Source organism: Podarcis erhardii, assembly GCF_964252035.2.
Source record: "Podarcis erhardii genome assembly, chromosome: 8".
Lineage (NCBI taxonomy): Eukaryota > Metazoa > Chordata > Lepidosauria > Squamata > Lacertidae > Podarcis > Podarcis erhardii.
Window position 1 is genome coordinate 68,220,896 of NC_138499.1, and position 25,157 is coordinate 68,246,052.

The window sequence follows — 25,157 nt, forward strand, 5'->3', positions numbered from 1 at the left end:
TATAAAACCATTATTTTGCAATCATCAAATACGAATCGATCCTATGGGAAATCTGTTCCTGCTTGGGGAAATGGAGAGGGAAAAGAGAAGACATGGTGACCTCTCTACCGAATAATGGGTAAAATAATGGAAATTTGCCTGTTGGGATGGAGAAGTCTGATTGTAAATACTTTTCAGGGGAGTTCAAATAGTGGGTTGACTTGATAATGAATGGTACAAGTAACAGGTTAGCTAACTACAAACATTGTCTCTCCCAGCAGAGGTCACTAGAGGATGTTTCATGGATCAATGAGAATTTAGGATGGCCATGAAGGTGGAAGGATGCAACCTTTCAAAATGTGAAGACAAAATATGCCACTGGCCTAGAATTCTACACCAACTTATGATATATAACTCTAGAATACATCATCTTGCACTTCTATTTCGTCTCTTTCAGTTTCTAAAATTGCATTTTTACCAGTTTTTCAAATACAGCAAGCCTAAAAGAAGAGATACACTTAGGAAAATCTTTAAAGCATATAAAGAGAATGTTGCCTGGACACCATAACCTGTTTTTGCAAACTATCAACAGTTGACTCCGTATCAAAAGGCAAGCCTGCTATTGAAATGTATCCACCCTCCTCAAAAGCATTTCAGCTACCTGTGTATCTGCAGATACTTCGGTCTTTCTCTTGCTTCCATGGTTTAGTAAGAGAGTCCACAGCACGTGCCAAAGGAATGAGGCTAAGAAGCAGAAGCAACCAGCGATCCAGACAGCTTTTCCTTTCGAAAAGAGACCCATTTTGGGGTGGGTGGGGTGGGGATGTTTTAGCATTGGGGGCAGGTTTGGGGCATTGCTAGGGAAATTTTGCCGGGCTCATTCAGTGGCCTTGCTCAGCCCAGCCAGAACTACCTAGCTATGGAAGGCATGGATATGCTGCCGGCTGGAAGGAATCCACCGGCAAACTTGATCAGACCTATAAGGGAAGCAACGTGATGGCCCAGTGACAAGCACGAAACAGGTGCAGAGAAGATGGGCAGAGCCTCGCTTGGAAGATAATTCATCTGACATTCTCAAATGGACCAGGGCTGTGAGCATCAACCTCAGCAGTTCCTAACTTCTGCTGCAAGTCATCTGCTCTATCGTTTTCTATCCCTCTAATAGCTGAAAAGGGAGGAGAGGGGAAAAATGCAAGGGAGATGCAAGGGACTTGGTGTGGGTGGAGGGCAGAGACATCAAAACAAGGGGTGGAAATCTGTTACATATGTTAAATGTTAAAATTGGGCAATGGACAATATAAAAAGGTAAAGGGACCCCTGACCATTAGGGCCATTCGTGGCCGACTCTGGGGTTGCGGCGCTCATCTCGCTTTACTGGCCGAGGGAGCTTCCGGGTCATGTGGCCAGCATGACTAAGCCGCTTCTGGCGAACCAGAGCAGCGCACGGAAACGCCGTTTACCTTCCCGCCGGAGCGGAGATGGTTGGACAGTGTTCTCGAAGCTACCAACATGAGTTTGACTAAACTGCGGGAGGCAGTGGAAGACAGGAGTGCCTGGCGTGCTCTGGTCCATGGGGTCACGAAGAATCGGGCACGACTAAACGACTAAACAACAACAACAACCACACCCTTCAACATTTGTCTGACAAAAATAGGGACATCCTAAGGAAAAGCAGGACATTCTGGGATCAAATTGGAAACTGGGACAACTTCTGTAAATCCAGTACTGTCCCTGGAAAAAAAGGGACATTTGGAGGGTCTGCAGTCGGGGTGCAAATTGGCGATAGCACTGGCTAAAGTTTGTAACTGCATGGTTTGGAAAACCAATCTGCCAAGCGGTCAGTGTTCAAGCTGATCAGGGTGCTTTTCAGGCTGTGTGCATAAAAGTACTGTTGCCTATTTCCAATTTCTCTAAGTGGTGAGAAGCTTCAGGAGTGCAGCTCTTACCTGGGTTCTCTGTGTTTTCCCTTCTTCCCCACACATCTGTCCTGCCGCCCCAACCCCAATTTAAGCAATATGAAAGTTCTGACCCAAATGCAGCTTTATGTAGAAGGGAAATACATATGAAATACAGTTTGAAACCTAGCAGTCAATACCACGATCCAAACACAATACATGTACTTGGAAGTAACCATGCAGGGCTTTTTCTTTTCTCAATGAAACCTATTTTTAACTAATTAAAGCCACAGGTGAAATTTGCCATCACTGCTCCTGCATGATTCCCTTTAATATAGCAAAAAGTGGACGGGAGAAGGAGGACAGTATTTTGTGGAGTGCTCAACGTGGAGGAGACTTCCACCTAGAGGAAAGTTGTGCAACTGCTCCTTGTATGAGATTAATTTCAGATACCCTTCACAATTAGCCAAGCGCAAAGATCTTTTAAAATTACTTCCTTTGCCCTTTGAAACAACCGAACAAGTACAAAACAAACCTCCTGTCAGCAACCTTAAAAATTGTAATCTTAGATTGCACAATCTTTTTGCACCAAATTTAAGCACAAGGATTTGTTCAGTCACTTGCAGCAATAAAACATGGGGGCAATGCCTATATGTTTTTGGCTTCCAAAAAACGTTCACAAACCGGAACACTTACTTCCAGGTTTGCGGCGTTCGGGAGCCGATTTGTTTGTCAACTAAGCCCTTCGGGAACCAAGGTACTAATGTACAGCTTTCTAGCACAAACCAAGGCCACATGCTCTGAAACATTCCTACTGGTTTCAAAACAGACATAATCACATATGGTCATAATTATGTGGTCTTACACTGTAAGACACCTCGAAACCTCATAGCACCTTTTATTTCAGTCTTTTGAAAACTTTCACACAGGCAACACGGAAACCATAAGCTCTCAGTCCTGTCGCCTCCCTCAATTAATCCAACTGCTTTCAACTGTATTCATTTACTGAAATTGTTTATACACCACTTTCAAACCATCACAGCCTTACTCCAATCCTACACCCATGTGCAACATGACATCTTCTACCCTAGGAATTATCAAGTGGACCAACTTTTTGACTATCCTTAGTCAAATCAGCCTTTGAATTGAGACTGGCCACGAGGCAAGATGAGGCGACCGCCTGAGGCAGCAGGAGCCACACTGGCAGAAGATGTTCCTGGCGTACATCTTCACTCACTCCCTTCTTCCCTGATGGTGAGGGAGGCATCATTTTGTGGTTCGCCTCAGGCACCAAAATGTATTGGCCAGGACCTGCTTGGAATAATTTTATATTTCCAAGAAGATAATATGTTCACGAACATTCTTCTCTGTTCAACAACCATCTGATGCCACAGAAAGCAGCCCAATAGTTTGTAACCTTTTATACGCACACAAGTGTTTACTTCATTCTGTGTGTGAATGGATGATTCTGTGTGTGTGTGTGTGTGTGTGTGTGCACGCACACACACACACACACACACACACATTTGTAATCTTCACATACCTCTTCTTCGCTTTTGACTGCCTCCAATTTTTGGAAGAACGCCATGGTGTCCTCCCGGCTGTTGTAATACCGCGTGTTCATTTCATCCATCCGGTTGATCTTATAGAATTTCGAATGGTAAGCTACTACATGTTTCTCCATCATGGTTCCGTAAAGTACCGAATAGGAGTGGCCCCCGATATCTCCTGTCTGTTGTCTGCAATAAAAGGAAACAAACAGAATGTGTTTACATGGCGGCAAACTTAGCATCCAGCAAAGCCATTTATTTAGAACAACATAGCAGCCAGACCTGCATGTGCCTATTGAGCAAATCTTCAATCGATTGCCACAAAACAGTGTTTCAAAAGCATGCACAACTGAACTTTAATTTATAGTCTTTGACTATGGAGATTCCTTAGGACCTGATCCCTAATAATCACGAGGATGATGCTTAGTGTACAAAAGCTTTCACAACCGCCAAATCCCTGAACAGAGGACTCCCCAAATTTCGGGGGGAGGGGGTTAATGTGCAGTTCTATCTTCTTGGAAGCAGGTATCCATGGGACAGGACTGAAAAACCTGCCCACTGAGTGCCCCTGTACTGAGGCGAGTAATGTGTAAAAGGTATGTCTAATTTGTATAAAAGGCTGTGCACATTATGCACAACAAATGTTAGCGATTATGGCATTTTCCGTCCGCCTCTCAAGCTCCGATCCAACTTCAGTCGAGCCCGGCAGGACCCATAGCTGTCAACTTTTCCCTTTTCTTGCGAGGAATCCTATTCGGAATAAGGGAATTCCCCTTTAAAAAAGGGAAAAGTTGACAGCTATGGCAGGACCTTTACGCTCCTCCCGCTTAAAGAACTACGATTCCCGACAGCCCGCTGGGCTTGTGGGAAAGGAGGTGTTGACATTTCTCCTCTTCCTGCCCGGGCAAGTTCCTATAGCTCAACTTCTGGTTTCGTTTTGACTGTTTTGGATCTCTGTCTCCTTGGAGAGGATCCCTAAAGCAGGTGCCTTTCCAAGAGGCAAGGGGGAGAAGCCAAGGAGCCAGCCTCAATTCCGTGGGATTCCCCTCTCTTTCCTTGGCCCTGGAAATGGAAGGAGAGGACGTGGAGGAAGGGCTTTTCGTGAGCTGCCCCGTTTGCCTGCGGGAGCTCCCCGCCAGCTCCATCAACTCACATCTGGACAGATGTTTGCAGCAGCAAAGCGAAGCGGGAGGCAGCGAAGTCCCAGAGGATGCGGAGCGAAGCGGCATCGACGGCAGCAGCAGCAGCAGCGGCCCAAAGGACGCGGGGATGGGCGCGTCTTGCCGGAAGAAAATGCGCCTCTCCAACTCCCCGGAGAGAAGCAGCGGGGAAGAGCGCGCGGGGATGGGTAGACCCGATTCAGCCCCGCTCTTCTCCCTTTTCCACAAGGCCAGGAGCTCCGGGACACCTCGGAGCGCCTCTGCTGCTGCTGCCGCCCCGTCTCCATCTCCATCCCGGGCGCAAACGGGAGAGAAACAGCCGGACGGGGAGGATCATCGGGGCTCAGGTGCGCGTGGCTCCGAGCTGGGCTGGGAAAGCCTGGCCCGAAAGCTGGAAGGGAAGCCCCTGGCGGATAAGCTGCGGCCCAGCCTCCTGGAAGACTACGTGGGGCAGGATCAGGCGCTGGGCGAACGGACGCTCCTGCGCTCCCTGCTGGAAGTGCACGAAATCCCCTCGTTCATCCTCTGGGGGCCGCCGGGTTGTGGCAAGGTGAGTAGTTGCAAAGGATCCCCAGGGGTCGTCTAGTCATCTCCTCCAGTCCCCTGCAGCAGTGGCTTAGCGTGGGGGGTGCAGGGGGGGCCGGCCGCACCGGGCGCAACATCTGGGGGGGGGGGACGCTCGCCGACTCCGTCGCCGAAGAGCCTCAGGCGCAGGCTGTAGCAGAGCCCCATGTCTCCCGGAATCGACGAGCTGTGCGCGCGTCCGGGCTGAAGGCGTCCGGCAGGCAGCGGCTCTCAGCGCTCGCCGCGGAGGGCGCGCCAGGCAGCCCCGCCGCCGCCGCTGCTACTGCAGCTGCTGGGCCATGTTGCATTTTCCTCGCCTCTCTGCCCTCCTCCTCCGGGCAAGTGGCGTCGCCTCAGATCACCTGACACGGACCCGCCGCCGCTGCCGTGGCTACCTTACCGTAAATACCCCAGCCCAGGGAGCAGCAAGAAGAAGCTGGCAGCGGCGGCAGGTTAGGGGTTAGGGGCGCAAATTACTTGCCTTGCCCCGGGTTAGGGGGCGCAAATTACTTGCCTTGCCCCGGGTGCTGACAACCCATGCTACGCCGCTGCCCTGCAGTGCAGGAATCCAGCCCTTCCTGGGTGGGGATCGAACCACCAGCTTATTTATTTATTTAATTTATATACCGCCCTATTCCCCGGCGGTCTCAGGGCAGTTCACAGAATAAAATCAAAATAGAAAACCACAAAATACATAATAAAAATAAACAACAAACCAGTAGCCTCCCTCCAACAACAAAAAACCCCACACATTTTAAAAGGGCATAGGATGTAAATCAGATCAACCAACGGCTTGGTTAAAAAAGAACATTTTGCCTGCCTAAACGTGTATAATGAAGGCACCAGGCGACCTTCCCTGGGGAAAGCATTCCACAGATGGGAGCCATGCTCCGGACCTCTCAAGGAGGAGACACATGAAGGAAGGCCTCAGAAGATGATCCCAGGGTCTGGGTAGATTCATATAGAAAGAGGTGGTCCTGAGCCGTCCAAGGCTTTATAGGTTTTACAGCCAGATGTGTTGTGCAGAGGACTCCTTCTTACTTTCTATCCCCCCCCCCTCCTGACACACTCCATAGGGCACAGTCCAGTGTTCGAAATTAGCCAGGCGCCAGGTGCGTTTTGCAACTGGCATGGGTCCAATTGCGACCCCAGGGAGATCTCTGGTTGCCAGGTTGGTGACTGACATCTCCATCTGGCTTGCCCCTCCAGCTTCCTTAAGTAGTAGAGCTTGGTTTTGTTTTTTTTGTTTTTTGCATTTATAGCCCACCTTTTCCTCCAAGGAGTACGTGGTTCACACACACACACACACACACACACACACACACTCCCAACCTGCATATTAATACAGTGGTTCCTCAGGTTAAGTACTTAATTCGTTCCAGAGGTCTGTACTTAACCTGAAACTGTTCTTAACCTGAAGCACCACTTTAGCTAATGGGGCCTCCTGCTGCTGCTGTGTCGCCGGAGCCCGATTTCTGTTCTCATTCATCCTGAAGCAAAGTTCTTAACCCGAGGTACTATTTCTGGGTTGGCGGAGTCTTTAACCTGAAGCGTATGTAACCTGAAGCATATGTAAACCGAGGTACCACTGTAATAAATCTCATCGCAAAAAAAAGGACCCCTGGCATACTGAGGGAGCGATAACATTGAGAGTAGCTCATTTCTGTTTCGCATTTTTGTGGTCTTTTCAAGGGCAGAATTGAGGACTATCCCTTAAAAAAAAAAAAGTAAAATCTAGGATTCAGCACTGCTGTGAGTGGGCCTCACTGCCTTCCATCCCTGAAACAAAAGGAAGCACATACCATTCCCCTTCTGCAGCACATACCATTCCCCCTTCTTGTGTAACTGGTGAACCTAAAACCAAAGAGATACAGCGTGTACTCATGAGTTTAAAAGTAGCATCTCTTCACTGAGAAAGTCTGCCATCTCTTTGCCATATTTGCCAAGTCCTAAAGTTGCATCCAATTTTCCCACCCTGCTCCAGCAATTTGGGTAATTCTGAGAAGCATCCTGGAAATATTGAAATAAAATAAATGTTTGAATTATTCTTTCTCGGTCTTCTTTGAACTGAAACGTTTCCCCCTCTTTTTCTTTTTGGAAAAAAAAAAGGTTAATAACTGAAGTTTGTAGAGCAGCAATTAGACTTGTGAGCAAATGGGCAAAGGTAGACGTGTATGCACACTGCAGTCAAAGAAAAACAGGATGGGATACCGAAAACTAAAAAAATCCAATATTTTTCTGATAGGTTGCACTCTGAGTTGCTTGATACCTCCCCCCCCCCCCCGTTCCCACAATATTCTTTTCCAGCTCCTCAGCTTTGTTTTCTGTTTAAAAGCCCATCAAAACTTGATCAAGACGGGCCCTTTTCCACAGAAACCTTGTGAGATCGTGGGTTAAATGATGAGTGTGGTTTAATATGTCATAATGCTACTGTTTTTTTGGCATGTTGTTACCTCTTCCTCCGCCCCTCCCCCCACCCCTCCGCCCCTCCCCCCACCCCTCCGCCCCTCTGTGGGGGCGCGGTGGGCAGCAACTTACATAAATGTAGGTTAGAAATTTGGTTTCCTTTTCTCCATCCTATACTCACTTGTACCCGTTCCTTTGATTCCCTCCCCTGACTCTGCCTGAATTCATCTGTTATTTCAATGGTACCAAGCACAGGAAAAGCTTTCGTAGTTTGCTCTCAACGATAACACACAGGGTTGCCATATATACCGGAAAATTCCGGTAATGTCAGGGGGGGGGCTAAATTGGCACCCTGGGGAAAATTTTAATTTAATAGTAAATGTCTGGGATTTCGTCCGTTCTCTGTTCAGCGGCCGCTTCCTTGTTGCCTCCTAGACGGTGATTTTGGAAGCCCTCTCGCCACCCCGCTGTTGTCGATCACAAATTTGGACGATTGGTTTTTTTTAAAAAAAAAGCTCAGCAACTTTTTGGAGCAACTATGTCTGGATTTGTACTTCTTGAAATATGGCAACCCTATAACGGAACAAATGAGGAATAAAGCATTTAAGTGAGGAAAAGTTATATACAGTGGTACCTCAGTTTACGAACTTAATCCGTTCCGGAAGTCCATTCTTAAACCAAAGCGTTCTCAAACCAAGGCATGCTTTCCCATAGCAACGGGGGACTCAATTTACAACTGGAACACACTCAACAGGAAGCGGAACATGTTCTGCTTCCAAGGCAAAGTTAACAAACCAAAACACCTACTTCTGGGTTTGCAGTGTTCTTAATCCAAGTTGTTCATAAACTAAGCTGTTCTTAAACCAAGGTACCACTGTACACCTTGATGCTACAGCACATGGGACATGTGTCTTCCAAGATTCTCCAAGTTGCTCCAGGAAGAGACTAAAAAGCTCAGGCTAAGTGTCAGCCGTGCAGGTCGAAAGGGAACAATACGCTTGAAGTGACCATCAAATCTGTGCCTATTGGAAGTGGTGATAAATTATCCCCGAACATTTAATTGTAGCATCCTGCATACAAGGTAAAGGTAAAGGGACCCCTGACCATTAGGTCCAATCGTGACCGACTCTGGGGTTGTGGCGCTCATCTCGCTTTATTGGCCAAGGGAGCCGGCGTACAGCTTCCAGGTCATGTGGCAAGCATGACTATGCCACTTCTGGCGAACCAGAGCAATGCACGGAAATGCCGTTTATCTTCCTGCTGGAGCGGTACCTGTTTATCTACTTGCACTTTGACGTGCTTTCAAACTGCTAGGTTGGCAGGAGCAGGGAACGAGCAATGGGAGATCACCCCGTTGCGGTGATTCGAACCGCCAGCCTTCTGATCGGCAAGTCCTGGCTCTGTGGTTTAACCCACAGTGCCACCCGCTAGGTGTCCCTAGGCATCCTGCATATGCCCACAGACAAATAGCATGAACCAGGAGCATCAATTTGTTCTATCGGGCTACAAATTAACTTTTAAAAAGTTTTCCCTGTTTCGTCTCGGCTGGTCCAGCTGCTTAAACACAAGCTTGCAACCTGAGTAAGCTGTGCTATGATTTATGACCCTCTAATGTGCAAGATTCAGATTTTTGCGTGTCTGCCATGAAGCACCCAATTTTAGTCTAGGGATACAGCAGGGAAACATCCACGGCTGTAACCCAAGCACAGAATAGCTTTGCTGTTGCAAATGAACCTCAGAACTGGCCAAACCAAAGGTTTGGTATAGCCTTGTTTTTGTACTTTTTTTGTTTATGTTTTAACACCCGTGCAAAAGGGTTATGTAAGGGGATGTCTGACATGTTATTACTTAATAAATTGACTCTGAAGGCTGCAAACCAGCTGTTCTCGGTCTTCCATGTGCAATCTTATACTACGTTAATGGAGTTAATAGACGATGGGAATGTGTTAACTTCAAAGCAACATGCTGTCTTGGCAATCTGTATTAAGTTTCACAGGGCTTATTTTTGTCTTTTAGCTTTTAGTTCAGACTTCATCATGACAGGGCAAAAGTATTTGTAGTTTAGGCCAGAGGTACAAATGGGGTATTTTAGTTTGGAACATATTGAAGTGTTCACTTCTCTGACAGCTTGATTGATTTCTGAATCGTTTCTTCTCCATGCTGTTTATCAGCCTCTTTTTCTTCCTTCCCAGGTTGTGGCTTTCTACCATAGACACACGAGTCTTATTGGCATTCCTTGTATTAAATTGAATTGGTTTCCACTACAATTGCTGGTGCCAGGCATACAGGGCTGTCAGTATAAACAAAGTGAGGCTCCTGTCTCCATCCACTATGATCATCTTTGCCGTTTGCAATACAGTGGTACCTCGGTTTAAGAACAGCCCTGTTCATAGCTGTCAACTTTTCCCTTTTCTTGCGAGGAATCCTATTCGGAATAAGGGAATTTCCCTTTAAAAAAGGGAAACGTTGACAGCTATGGCCCTGTTTATGAACTATTTGGTATAAGAACTTCGCAAAACCAGAAGTAGTGTTCCGGTTAGTGAACTTTACCTCAGTCTGTGAATGGAAGCCGAACAGTGGAAGGGCACCGGCGGCGGGAGGCCTCATTAGCGAAAGGGCGCCTGGGTTTAAGAACGGCTTTGGTTTAAGAATGGACCTCCGGAACAAATTAAGTTCATAAACTGAGGTACCACTGTATAACAGTGGAAAGTCAGCCTATTTACGTCTTCTTATCTGTGCGACCATAAAGGAGATACTTTGCTTCTTTAGAGACACAGCTTGCCAGTGTATATTAACTGACTATAGTCACTGACAATTTTCACAGATTGTGGGAAAATTCACAGTAGGGATGAATTCTAGAATACCAAAACAGTATAATTGGTTATGATCCACCTTGTCTTGATAGCATGGGTGGGGAAAAGGTGCTTATTTCTTAGCAACTCTTGCAAAGGTTACGTAAGATGTCCACGTTACAATTCAGAAAGGAAAGTTTGAAAACAACGCTAATCAAATGATTCCCTGTGTACAATTTCCAGGAATACTATTGTTTAAAAAATAGGACTGAATAACAACCTAAAGGCATGCCTGCATTAAAATGCATGGACATGTGATTTCCTGTCACACTTTGGTGGCAGGTCAGAGTTCAAACCCACTCCAAACATAAAGAAGTATTTTGGGGAATTCTTATACTTTTTTTGTGTGATGTATCTTTATTGTTATAAAATAGATACTTTTATGCCAGGAAAGCAAAAAAACCAACAAACAGACATACAATCAAATAAACAAACTATAAATTGACAAACAGACAATAGCAATATATGAAACAACACAATTCTTATAACTAACATCATTTGTAGTCCCAATGATGTGAATGATTGTAAAATTTATAAAACAAGAAATTAAAAATGACTTCCAATTAGTCTCGCTGTACTTTATCTGTTGATTATCTTATACCGCACAGTTACATATTTCATATATAGTTTCTGTTAACTTCCCTACAAACTTATATTTATACAATGAATTATACAATTCAGTCTAATTCTGCCAAGAAGTTTCCTTTTATACCGGGGACATTCTTATTCTTATTCTTAGTTTAGTTATTCTCACTTTTTCCCTGACAAGGACTCAAGGTGGCTTACAGATAAAAACAAGAACAGTTAAAAACATAGGGGGGAGGAACCAATTAAACATTGATAGAGTTAAATATATCTGTAATCTATTAAAAACATAGATAATCGCAACAAAAACAGCACGGCACCAGCCCTTTCAGTAAAATCAGTCAGTTCCCAAAAGCCTGTTGGAGCAAATAGATATTTACCTGCCAGGCAGCCAGTCTAATTTCTCTAGGAAGGGAGTTCGAAAGTCTTGGAATAGTCACTGAGAAGGGACAATAAGCTTTCAGCGGCCAAAAGAAACCAATGGTTTTTGTGAACCTATGGCCACTTGAAGGGTGTTTGTTTCAACAAGTGAGAAGCATTTTGTCACTGAGGAACAAATGCCACCTCTCTTTGGAGAATGGGGGTTCAAGTTTTGTATTAATCCTCAGTTGTATGTTTGGGTGACGAGTGCTGAGAGTGGTACATGACCCTTGAATAGGACAATGCAAATGAAAAGCATAAAAGCCAGCCATCAGGAGTAGCAATTGCAAACCTCTATGCCAACCCTTTCTTGGGAGAAAAGCAATGACATCTTAAAAAGCAGAGACATCACCTTGCCAACAAAGGCACGTATAGTTAAAGCTATGGTTTTCCCAGTAGTGATGTATGGAAGTGAGAGCTGGACCATAAAGAAGGCTGATTGCCGAAGAATTGATGCTTTTGAATTGTGGTGCTGGAGGAGACTCTTGAGAGTCCCATGGACTGCAAGAAGATCAAACCTATCCATTCTTAAGGAAATCAGCCCTGAGTGCTTACTGGAAGGACAGATCCTGAAGCTGAAGCTCCAATACTTTGGCCACCTCATGAGAAGAGAAGACTCCCTGGGAAAGACCCTGATGTTGGGAAAGATGGAGGGCACAAGGAGAAGGGGACGACAGAGGACGAGATGTTTGGACAGTGTCGTCAAAGCATGAGTTTGACCAAACTGTGGGAGGTGGTGGAAGACAGGAGTGCCTGGCGTGCTCTGGTCCATGGGGTCACGAAAAGTCGGACACAACTAAATGACTAAACAACAACAACATGCTAACCCTCCTTTCCCTTACAGAGAGGTGTGATCTGTAGTTGCCAGTCCCAGAAGATAAAGATAGATGTGGCCAAGCATCATTTTTGTCAAAAGGGCTTGGCAGCAAGGCCATTTGGGGAAATGGGGGCTTGGCTGTCTCTTGTCTAAGTCCCTGTTCATCCATACCAGTTGCTTAAGGGGTTTCACATGTGGCTGAGATTCGTTGTCGCAACAAGACTTTTTTTGGGTGGAAGTAGATTTAGACTTGAGCGGCTCGGTCCCTGCATTAACAAGACTAGGACGGATGTTGTGTGAAATTGTCAATAAATTATGAAACTCCACCCTGCACCTGTTATCTCTACCTTGTTTATTGAGGCAAGAAGACTTGAGGGTAATCGAATCTGACTGACCTGACAGGGGTTGGTTACCGTTTAATGGATTACTCTAGCAAAGCTATCTCGGCTGTTTGTTAGGAAGCAGGAATTTCCCTGGTAAAATCTCTGCCAAATCAGGGATTTCTTTTTGCACCCTTCAGGGCTAATTTCCACAGTTTCCAAATTTCCAAATGGTGGGCCCATCACTGCATGCAGTGTTTAGTAGGTGATATGGCCAAACACAAAGATGCCCTGAATTTCTGTAGGTAGCTCCCTTTTGCTGTGTACAGTGGTACCTCGGGTTAAGTACTTAATTCGTTCTGGAGGTCTGTTCTTAACCTGAAATTGTTCTTAACTTGAAGCACCACTTTAGCTAATGGGGGCCTCCTGCTGCTGCTGCACCGCCAGAGCACGATTTCTGTTCTCATCCTGAAGCAAAGTTCTTAACCCAAGGCACTATTTCTGGTTTAGCGGAGTCTGTAACCTGAAGCGTATGTAACCTGAAGCGTATGTAACCAGAGGGACCACTGTATATGTTAAATCTCATTTTGCATACTTGACTTGTATACACCATTTTCAGTTGAGAGTATGAGTTCTACATCAAAAAACCCCCAACTATATCTGCTCCCCCTAAAAAAACCCCCAAAAACCACAATTTACTGTGATAACGTGGGTCAGTGTGGTATAGTGTGGTTTAGGGTGTTAGATTAGGACCCAGATTCAAATCACATTCAGACACAAAGCTTGCCGTGTGACCTTGGCTAAGTCACAATCTCTCAGCCTAGCCTGTCTCACAGGATTATTGTGAGGATAAAATGGAGGGTCAGAGGAAAGAATTACGTTTAGCAAGCCTTGAGCTCCTTGGGGAAATGGTGGGGTAGGAACATGGTAAATATCCAATGCTCCTTGAGAAGTTAGGAAATGGAAGTATATATTGTCACAACAGCTCTCCTAATTTTCTTCATTGCCACTGGCCTTGATGAGGACCTCCTGCTTACATATTTATAATTTATTAAATTTGTATACTGCCCTATATCCACAGGTCTCAGGGCAGTTCACATGATAAAATTACAACATATAAACATTAAATAACACAATAAAAATAAAAAATAAGCCCAATAACCCCCTCTCCCCAACACATTTTAAAAGGGCTTTGGGTGTCAGTCAACCAAAGGCCTGGTTAAAGAGAAACGTTTTTCCTGGCACCTAAAGGTGTATAATGAAGGCGCCAGCTGAACCTCCCTGGGGAGAGCGTTCCACAAACGGAGCTGGGAAGAGATGGAAAGTTTCACGTGTAATGCCCGGCGCTCTTAGTTTGACATGGTGGTCCATGGGTTTGTGGTCTCCACCCTACAGAACTGCCTTTCACAGCTGGTCTCCTGGGAATGTTGGCAATGGGGCTGTGAAATAAATGCAGCGTGGTTTCCTTGGCTGTTCAGACCCCTGCCTTCTTCCCAGCTGGCAGCAGACTTCTGTAGTTCCCCCGTCCTAAGCCCTGAGGGTCTTTGCCAGGGAAAGATAACAGCATGAAGCAGCTGTTGGCCACACCACCATTGCAATTGCACAGGGAGGGGGATATGAATTCCATGAAGACCCAATGGCGGGTCATCAATTGCCTTCTGGGTGGGCGGTCAAGTTACCAGCAATAAATGTTGAGGACCAGGTGATGCACACATTTAAATAGGAAACGGCAATTGTGATGCTGATCTTCTTAGTCTTTAGGACCCGCTATCTAGTGCGCAGTGCAATCATGTGTTTTAGGACTAATTAATATTGGATATATATTATATGAAAATAAAGGATTAAATTTATGCTCTGGGGCTTCCAGAGAACCCTCTAATTCCAGAGAGTACGAGAGAGTTGAAGGGGACTTACTACTGTGTTTTGTATTTTCAAATGAAACATGTGCCATCTTTATGTTTTGTTTCAGGAGATTGTGTTATCATCATGGCTTCAGGGTACAATCAGATTTAAGTAAATTCATGTGCAGATTTTAAATCACACATTGATTACTCAGAAGTAAGCTTTTGTTTGCTTTCTCCTTGCACAGTCTCAAACCTTTACAGGAAAGGTGGTTAAGAATTTTTAATGAAAATTAAGCAATGTAAAATGTAGTTGCAAATTACAGAAGTTTAGATTTAATGCATAACTCCTCTCTGACTTGGATTATTTTTATTTATATCTCTTGAAAGGAAAGAGTAGGAGAGAATGGATCCCACAGAACAAGTAGTGCATAGCTGTGTGTAAGTTTGACGAAAAGGGGGAAAGAAGAAACAGCCTTCTTTATTTTCTAGGAGGGACCGTGTTAGAAGTGAGAATGTTAGCTGTTGTATATCATACTGTTTTTAAAAAAAATCCTTTCCATTTATGTTCTATTTATGTATCCTGGTTTTTTTTATAGAATCCAGTATTCTTATGTCTTAACACCTGTTGCTTGTAATTAAGGCTGCAACTGTATACACAGATATCTTAAGAGTATGTTCTACTGAATGCAGTGCAATATGCATATGAGCAAATATGCACTAAGATCATCTACAGCTTGGGGATAGATTAATGCAGAATATTCTGCCCCACAATAAATAACCTTCAAAACATATGCTTTCCTGAATCAGCAACAGCTTGGTAATCTCCAGTTTCTGAAAATGGAAGAGGATAACATAGAAAAGTCTAAAAGTGGTTGGACCACCATCAGCCCCAGCTATTATGGTCAGGATTCAGCAGGAATGTTTGATGGGAATTGTAGTGTAACCTAAAGGTAAAAGAAGTAAAGGACCCCTGGGCAGCTAAGTCCAATCAAAGGTGACTATGGGGTTGCAACACTCATCTTGCGTTCAGGCCAAGGGAGCTGGCGTTTGTCCACAGACAGTTTTTCAGGTCATGTGGCCAACATGACTAAACCGTTTCTGGCGCAAGGGAACACCGTGACGGAAACCAGAGCGCACTGAAACACCATTTACCTCCCCGCCACAGCGGTACCTATTTATCTACTTGCACTGGTGTGCTTTCGAACTGCTAGGTTGGCAGGAGCTGGGGCAGAGCAACGGGAGCTCACTCTGTCGCTGGATTCGAACCGCTGACCTTCTGATCAGCAAGCCCAAGAGGCTCAGTGGTTTAGACCACAGCGCCAGTGTAACTTATCAACACCCAGAGGACTACAGGCTCCTCATACATACTTGGACTGAGCTTGTACGGGCTTATATCCAACGACAATCTTTCTACCTTCGGCTGCCTAAAAGGTTAAGGAGACCAAGAAACAGGAGAGAGAGTGAGAGAGAGGTTGGGGCTGTATGTGCTGCCATTGATGGAAAAAACAGAAGTGCCCTGTTCTCACTGTTAGTCCCCAGGACATAAAGCTCTGGCTCTGAAGCGCTCTCCAGTAGAGGATCTAATTCGGAGCACCTGCTGAAGTAGTTCTGATCTTCGGGATATCTTTTCGGGCAGCATTTAGGCTTGTCACCGCCTGCCCTCACCAGCTGCAGCAGATCTTTTGGCCCAGAGCAGCTATTGGAGAAGAAAGTGGGGGCAGAGGGGGCTGCTGCCCAGTTGCTGCTGTTTTTTAAAGTATGTACAGCGTTTTTGCTCTTCCCGGCAATCTGAATAGAATTAACATCCAGCCAAGAAAAGTTCAGTTTTGAAAAGCCTTATCCATACATATATATTTTGGAACTCCTGAATGAGCTGATTGCTTAGATGAGTCTATTGAAAAGCTTTTCTTAATTGTCTAACGTGGCTTCCCTGATAAAGCAGGCAACTCCTTTCTCTGAGAAAAAGTTGGTTATTTGTAACATAAGTGCGAATGTACCGTATTAGCCCGAATATAAGCTGCACCCGCAAATAAGCCGCGGGGAAAGAAAAAAAGACAATACACGAATATAAGTTGCTCCCTTAAAATTCCACAGGTAGAGAGGACCCGCAAGAGGGTTAAACACCTGTTCGTAGCACCGTAAATGCAAATTAAAAAATCAGCACTTCACTGTAAAATACAGTGAAAGCGATGAATGACATTAGAATAAATTGCACAAAAGTCTCAAGCTCGCAAATCAGCAAAAAATCTTTTTTTTTGTTTTGTTTCATTTTACCATATGTTTGTTTCAGCAACGATACCGTAAAAGCAATTTTTTGTAAGGTCACGAATCACACTTTAACTTTTCACGGTCAGAATTTGGGGAAAAAAATATATGAGGCGTATATTGGGGGGAATATGGTATGTTGAAAGCCCTCCCAGGGCGGGATTTGAAGGTCCACGAGGCCATCACCTTGCTGAAGCTAAGCAGCTGTGGCTCTAGTCAGTATCTCGGAGTTATCAGGTGCTGTCTTAGAAGCAAGTCCCCATCACTCTTATGCGGGGGGGGGGGGGGAATGTCTCTCGTAAGATTCAGGGATGGGGATGTGCCCCCCCCACCCCCGGAAGTTGTTGGGACTCCAATTCTCATGAGTCCCAGTTAGCAATGGCCAATGCTTGGGGATGGTAGGAGTTGCGGGCCACATTCATCCCATGCTTCAAAGCAATCTCATGCCCCCTCACAGAATTAACTATTCTCAGAGTGGTCAATGGTCAATCTCTATTCACAGGGAGCCCTGGGAATTGTAGCAGGTCCCATAATTCCTGGGAGCCATGAGTGTTTGAAGTGGTAGCATTGTTCTTTAAATGTGTGGCATGAATATAGCCACCGTTCAGCAACAGGTAAAAGAGCCACAGGTTCACTATCCCTGATGCACATGCAACTTCTAAAACTGAAGGAAACATGCTCCCCCCATCAAAACAATTGGTTTAATCTGACACAGATATATTAATCCTTTAGTTAATGAATTCAAACTCATTTGATTGTCTGTTGCCTTTGGGTGATTTGCATCGTGCTGAACTCTTACATCTCGGCTGCACCGATTAATCACTGTTATTTCTTGATTAGTGCACCAATTGAATTGATGGAAGCTTGCAGCCGTTTTTGGTTCTTTGCTTTGTTTATTTATTAGATTTATATACCACCTTTCATTATAAGATCTCAGGGCGGTTCGCAGAATAAAATACAGGATAAAAACAAGTAAATAAGTAAAGCAAAGCAGCAGAACAATAACCCTCCCCACAAAGGCCTGGTTGAAGAGGAACACTTAAACATATTGGGGGCTAAGGGTGGAATCCAGTGCAGGTCCTACTCCAGAGCAGACCCACTGAAATTAATGAACGTGACTAACTTAGGCCATTGCTTTTGAATTATGCTTTTGAATTGCTTTTGAATTATGGTGCTGGAGGAGACTCTTGAGAGTCCCATGGACTGCAAGAAGATCAAACCTCTCCATTCTGAAGGAAATCAGCCCTGAGTGCTCACTAGAAGGACAGATCCTGAAGCTGAGGCTCCAATACTTTGGCCACCTCATGAGAAGAGAAGACTTCCTGGAAAAGACCCTGATGTTGGGAAAGATGGAGGGCACAAGGAGAAGGGGACGACAGAGGACGAGATGGTTGGACAGTGTTCTCGAAGCTACCAGCTTGAGTTTGACTAAACTGCGGGAGGCAGTGGAAGACAGAAGTGCCTGGCGTGCTCTGGTCCATGGGGTCATGAAGAGTCGGTCATGACTAAACAACAACAACTTAGGCTATTAAGTCCAGTGGGTCTACTCTGAGCAACGCTTGGTTGCTACAGCCCTCAGTCTGAGAGAGAATAACTTCACAGCTAAACTACTCGGTTTGTCCGTGACTCAACTGGGATATGAGTCTGTATTAACCAGACGAGCCCGTATTGATCAGGTCAGGTTATATAGTCTTTCTATCTTTCGACTTTCTGTGGATACTGAATCCTGACAGCGGTATCTGATTGCGGCAGGATGGGGAGGAGGAACTAAGCTGAGCTGAAACTCTGAAATCGAGAAAGCCTGCTGCCTCCTACTCGCATTCCTAAAGACTCTCTTGCTGCTTCCCTGAAAACATCTAAAGCGTTTGCTATCCAGACGGTTGGTTCGCCACACCTGTCCCTCTGCAAATCCTTCCTGCTCTGTTCAGGAATGTCCCCTCATAGTCTTACTCGGGCTTATCTTGCTGTGGTTCCTTGAATAGACGAGGAAATGTTTGGCTGATGGACGAGAACGTGAGTTTGCGGGTGCTTCCACTCTTGGTTCTTTTTCTCTATGGTGGCCATCTTTTTCTCACTTCCAGGATATCCAGATAATATTTGTCCTGAATAGTTGCATCCTTAGGTTTCTCTAGTTTGTTTTCTTATTTCCCACCCCGGGTTGGTTTACTGAGATCATCTTATATCAGGCATCCCCAACCTTTAGCCCTCCAGATGTTTTGGACTACAATTCCCATCTTCCCTGACCACTGGTCCTGTTAGCTAGGGATCATGGGAGTTGTAGGCCAAAGCATCTGGAGAGCCGCAGGTTGGGAATGCCTGTATTATATTAGGTGAGGCCAGGTACACATGATACCTTTAAAGCATATTTTCCTCCATCAAAGATTCTGGGCACCCACAGCATTACAGTTCCCAGCAGCTCTTAACAAACCATAGTGCTCAAAATTCCTTGGTGTGGGGGGAACATGCACTGAATGCTCTTTAAAGGTATAGAGTATATACAGTCTTCCTCAGTATAGGGCCGTTTTCTCTATTCCAGTCGCATATTCTTTCTTCTCTTGTTATGAGTTGGGTTTCCCTCCTTCTTTATTTCCCTTTTTCCTCTCCTGGGGTGTTTATAAAAGATAGCTTAAGTAAACTGAGCTATTTCTGCTCTGCTGGGGTTTTCCAAGGTGAATTTTGTGACAAATGTACCAAAACATCCAAATTTGTACTTAAAAATATTTTCATAGAAATGAGGTGCCAAAGGCAACCCCCCCCCCCACACATCAAACTCCATGTATGCTGCCCCACCGGGGGTCACTAAAGCTGCCCCCGCTTTGTGTGTGTCTTGCCTTGGACCACAGAAATGGTGGCAATTGTCAAGGCAGGTCACAAAACCACGCTGGTAGCTGTGTTTGCTTTGGCAGGTCACAAATTGAGAAGTCCTGCTGTAAGGAGTACCAAAGAGGGTCCATAAATAACTGCCGAGTCCTGCCAGGGGGGCAAAGACAGAAAGGCGATTGATTTAAGATAAATCAGTCTGACAGCCAAAAAGGACGCTCAGTTGTGTGGGCGAAAGCTTTAGTCAGCAACGAAATAGTCTGATGCAACACACAAAACCTTTGGATTAATTTATTGAAATAATCTGAACTAAGTATATAACATTAATGCTTTTAGTAGGCATATGATGCATCTGGCGTTCAAATGACTTTGCACACGCTATTTCAATGGTCTGTAGAACAGAGTGGTAAAGTTGGGCTATCTTTGCTGCTTTCTTGACCAAATTAGTAATTATAATAATCTTTATTGGGGTCCAACGACCCATAACATGGATTCAGAATAAAATACAGATTCATACAGACAACCCCCCCCCCCCGCCGCCGCCGCCAAGGAAGGGAGACCGAAGCGTTATTTGTTTAGTCATGGGTATGTTGATCTTTGATTCGTATGACTACTGAAAGAAACTTTGCCACAGCCACTGTGATATCATTGGACTTGTCGTCCAGAAGATATTTGATATAGTAGGCTTCAGATTGACCCAGCCGATTTGCCAATACAGTGGTACCTCAGGTTAAGTACTTAATTCATTCTGGAAGTAAGTTCTTAACCTGAAACTGTTCTTAACCTGAAGTACCACTTTAGCTAATGGGGCCTCCTGCTGCTGCCACGCAATGCAATAAAATATGCTTCAGTCTGCCATTTAACACTTCTGATGGGAATACATTTAATCTGGCTTTGGTGAAAAGATGCCAATATGTTGTTGATCAAATCAAATACAATCTGTTTTCCCCAGTTTCTTGTGGCTATTATTGTTGGTTTTTAATGCATGGGGAGGAGGACCGTTTTCCTATCAAAGGCAGTTCCTAGGGTAGTGATCTGTTGGGAGGGGTTACATACCAATAGGCCAGAGACAAAAGTGTTCAGTGTCACCTGTCTTTCTCCCCCCGTAATCACATGCAGTTGGCTGCCAGGCAGAGACAGATGACTCCTGCCAAACCTCAAGCATCAGCCACTGAATAGTGCTGCATTATGATCTCTCTCAGGCAAAGCCTCCACATGTGGAATTTGGGTTTCCCACCTCCTTCCTGCTGCAGTACTCCCTAAAAAAGCTATTCCTGAAAGTCTGGGATCCTTCAGTGCTGCATTTAATGCCCTCTAGAGAGCTGCAAGAAGGAAGAAATCTGCAGAAGTCCATGAGGCAAGCAATCTGCAGAAATCCAAGATGGCTGCCTTGTGTGAATGGTGTGCAGCTTTCTGCTTGCACAAATCTGCCTACCGATATCCGTAATAATAATGGAAGTAACAAATGGGAGCACTCCCAAGCTTGGTGTATCAAGCTGATTCTTGTACCATGGAAGCCTGGGATACAAAGAACTAGAGACCAATGAGGATTTGGGCTTGTGTTTTGGAAACATGGCAATCTGTTTTTGAAAATGGAGAGGCTTTCTGAAGCCAGCTGGTGATAAATGGCCTGAGAGTCTGCTGTCCAAAGAGAAACCTTCTCTCCCACTGGCTAAAATAGCTCTTTGGATTCCCCTTCAGGGGATAGTAATTTTCGCGCTCTCTTCCTGTCAGAATAATGTGTCCTTTTCAACTAATGCCAAATAGATTTTCCAATCAGAAAAAGAAAACGAGACGTTTTCTATCCCAAAACACTCCTTCGCTTCTTCACATCCCAACACTGTTTCCCCCTCCCACTCTTCACAATGCCTTTTAGCCATGTCTTTTGAGTTCTCGGAGGAAAATCAACACCCTTGTGCTTTTCTTCCTTTCAGACCACCTTGGCTCACATCATCGCGAACAGCAGCAAGAAGAACGGCACACGGTTTGTGACCCTGTCGGCCACGAGTGCCAAAACCAACGACGTCCGAGAGGTCATTGCTCAAGCGCAAAATGAAAAGAGGCTCTGCAAGAGGAAAACGATCCTCTTTATCGACGAGATACACCGTTTCAATAAGTCTCAGCAGGTATCGATTGCTCCCGTCTCAGTAGGAAGTAGTCGGAAGGCCTCCCTTTGGAAATGAATGGCTTCTACACGATGTGGTTGAGCAATACTTAAATTGATAGGTTTCTAGCATCTCGACTGAGAGTCCGTGTGACATAGTGGTTAAAGTGTCAGACTAGAACTCTGGGAGGTGAGGGTTCAAACCTCCTCTCGGCTATGAAGCTCTCTAGGTGTATTTTAATTTTATTGTATTTTTAATCTTTTGTTGGAAGCCGCCCAGAGTGGCTGGGGAAACCCAGCCAAATGGGCAGGGTAGAAATAGTAAATTATTATTATTATTATTATTATTATTATTATTATTATTATTATGAGTCGTTGGGCCCGTCACTATCTCTTAGCCTAACCCACCTCACAGGGTTGCAGTGAGGATGAAATAAAATATAATGTCTCATCCTTTTTCTGAGGTTCTCTGTGTGACCTACATGGTGGGGTTATCCCATTTTTTATTATCTCTACCTTACAAGGTAGATTAGAAATGAAAGAGAACTTCCTGACAGTAAGAGCTGTTTGACAGTGGAATTTGCTGCCAAGGAGTGTGGTGGAGTCTCCTTCTTTGGAGGTCTTTAAGCAGAGGCTTGACAACCATATGTCAGGAGTGCTCTGATGGTGTTTCCTGCTTGGCAGGGGGTTGGACTCGATGGCCCTTGTGGTCTCTTCCAACTCTATGATTCTATGATTCTATGATTCTATGATTCTAAGTGCCCTAAGGTCACCCAGCAAGCAGGAATCTGTCCCTGAGTTTGTTGACGTGCATTTGGCTTTCAAAACTAGAACCTAAACTTCTTTTAACCTATATTGAAACTACACGTCTGGCATCTCTTTGCTGACTGAATTGAGAGTTCATTTGCAGCATTAGGAAGACTACAGTCTAGTTTAAACCACAAGCTTTGGGATTAGGAAGTTGGCAGGCAGTCCAGCATTTCGAAATACACTCCCACCCTGCGAATAAACATGCAAATGCATCATCCCTAAGTCTGGGGGTGGGGTGAGGGGGAAGAGGCAGGGAAGCAAAGGCAATACTGACTGGATTTTTACATAATTTCTTACACTTGCATCTTAGAGTTTTCAGTTCTGCAGTCAAAATGGAATATGAGAACTCTGGGCACAAAGAGGTGTTGAAAGTTCTAAAAGATGTTTTGAATGATGGATTGCTGCGATGGGGAGATCTGAGTAAAATGTTCCATGAATTCCTAAAGTCGCATTTGAATTGTTTTCCACCAAAATATCAGAGTTACATGATTCTTTACGACCTCTCTGAATAATCCTTTTGGGGAGAAAGAGGCACAACGGACTCACTTTTGTCAGTTTAGCGTTGCAGTAATGATGAATATGTGAACACTTTGCCTCTGTATCTCGAACAGTAAAGCAAAAATTGCAGAAACTTTTTTCTTTTTTACACAACACAGCCCCTCAACATACACTGTAAATGGTATGAATAAAGCTGCTATTACAGACCAAATTAAGAATTTGCTTAATATATGGCATGCAACTATGCACTTGGTTTTTCCTTGAAAGGTGCCTGTGTGGTTGGTATTGGGAATGTGGTGCCTTTGGGGAGGCAAATCTCTTTACTTCCCACCAGAAAGGGAACAGAGGTTGCCCCCCACCACTGCCACGACACAGCTAGGAGAATTTTCTTTAAGGGTCCTGGTCACTCCTGGGGAAGAGAGATCCTGGTTCTGTTGAAGGTAGAGGAAAGGAGAGATGCACTGCCACCTCAGTGAAAACCACACACACCTTAATTATGTATGGGGGGGGAAACAAGAGCATCTAGTTTGGTTTTTGGACAAGCTGCCAGCGAAACGTCCCAAACGGAACTGCTTCAGTCTCTGAGCGAACGGAAAATCGCAATTGCCATTGTAAAATAATTGTACTCACGGGGAATGCCTCAAGTTGTCGTTGATGGGGACCAGTTTCTTCTGCTTCCCTCCCATTTCCAGGATACCTTCCTTCCTCACGTTGAGTGCGGGACCGTGACGCTGATCGGGGCAACCACCGAAAACCCTTCTTTCCAGGTCAATTCGGCTCTTCTGAGTCGCTGCCGCGTTATTGTCCTCGAGAAGCTCTCAGTCGAGGCGATGGAAGCTATTCTGATGCGAGCTCTCAAGTCCTTAGGGATCCAGATTCTAAGCCAAGGCAAGCAACCCGCTGGCTCTGTGAATGGCAGCAACAGCAAGGACTCTGAGTAAGTATGCTTTGCGGAGCGCAGCATGTTAACCCACACCACCCAAGGAATCCATTGACAGCCTGCCAGAGCAGGAGTGAGAAAGAGGTTATGGAGTGGTTCGGAGGGGGTGGGAATACTTTTAAAACTCCTTTTCATAGGGGAAAAGGATGCATGTATGCTCACCGTAAACGGTATAAAAAACCAATGCAAAGCTGTTTTCTTTCTTTCTTTCTTTCTTTCTTTCTTTCTTTCTTTCTTTCTTAAAACCTATGCTTTCCGAATTACAACAGAGAGCATTACGCCAGCTGTTGCAATTTCTGATTTGCCTGCAGGATATATTAAAGTGCACTACAGCTGGGGATTTGATTTGGGTTACTGTCTCATTTGTATGCCGTCGTTCTTGTTGCTGGCTACAAATGCATCATATAACAGCCAAGTGTTAGCCGAAATATCCCTTCTCTTCTTATCCTGAATCTCTCGATCCCAAATGTAATTGAATGCTTGTTTGACGGCAAATCAAGCGGGGACAGAAGAATTGTTCCTGCATAACCAGTGCTGTATGTCTTTTTTAAAAAACAACAACAAGACACAAATTACCCATTCAAAAATGCCAAACAATCTGGGGAAATAAGAGAAGTTCAGCTAAAAATATTCAAACCCTTCTGTTATGCTTTCTTCTCTGTCTCTAAACTCAGCCTAAAAGTTCTGAAGTCTACATGTAAGAGGGAAAGGCTACTTCAGGTTGGGCATACGGTCTTTGAAGCATAGGGCCATAATCTAAAGGGTCATTAGTCATGTTCCTCCTCGCACGCCAGACAGAACTCATTACAGTGGTACCTTGGGTTAAGAACTTAATTTGTTCTGCAGGTCTGTTCTTAACCTGAAACTGTTCTTAACCTGAAGCACCACTTTAGCTGATGGGGCCTCCTGCTGCCGCCGTGCCACTGTATTATGGTACCACTGTATTATGTGTCTGCCTTGCATGGCGATAAGGGGGGAGGAAGAGACCACACGCTGGTATATTTCTCATGACAGATTTAGATATTGCCTCCAATCCATTGGGGAAAAAATGGGTGCTTAAGTCCCACGAATCAAATCAATAGGACTTAAGTAATTTGTAAGTGACCTGTACCTGTACAGTGGTACCTTGGGTTACATACGCTTCAGGTTACAGACTCCGCTAACCCAGAAATAGTACCTTGGGTTAAGAACTTTGCTTCAGGATGAGAACAGAAATCGTGCGGCGGCAGCGGAAGTCCTCATTAGCTAAAGTGTTACCTCAGGTTAAGAACAGTTTCATGTTAAATACAGACCTCCGGAACGAATTTAGTACGTAACCAGAGGTACCA

General features: G+C 44.9%; 2 protein-coding genes across 2 annotated transcripts in view; one reads left to right on the plus strand and one right to left on the minus strand.

Moving 5' to 3' along the window:
* The window catches only part of MYLK4 (myosin light chain kinase family member 4), a 98,016-nt gene extending 74,363 nt beyond the window's left edge, over window positions 1–23,653 (minus strand). Inside the window, exons 1-2 of the mRNA XM_081873039.1 lie at window positions 23,520–23,653; window positions 3,418–3,613 (exon numbers count right to left, since the gene is read on the minus strand). Coding sequence (XP_081729165.1) covers window positions 3,418–3,613; window positions 23,520–23,575 — 252 coding nt within the window. The 5' untranslated portion in view covers window positions 23,576–23,653. The remainder of the gene's footprint in view (window positions 1–3,417; window positions 3,614–23,519) is intronic.
* The window catches only part of WRNIP1 (WRN helicase interacting protein 1), a 42,592-nt gene continuing 21,732 nt past the window's right edge, over window positions 4,298–25,157 (plus strand). The window contains exons 1-3 of the mRNA XM_081873069.1: window positions 4,298–5,134; window positions 21,412–21,603; window positions 23,582–23,826. Coding sequence (XP_081729195.1) covers window positions 4,493–5,134; window positions 21,412–21,603; window positions 23,582–23,826 — 1,079 coding nt within the window. The 5' untranslated portion in view covers window positions 4,298–4,492. The remainder of the gene's footprint in view (window positions 5,135–21,411; window positions 21,604–23,581; window positions 23,827–25,157) is intronic.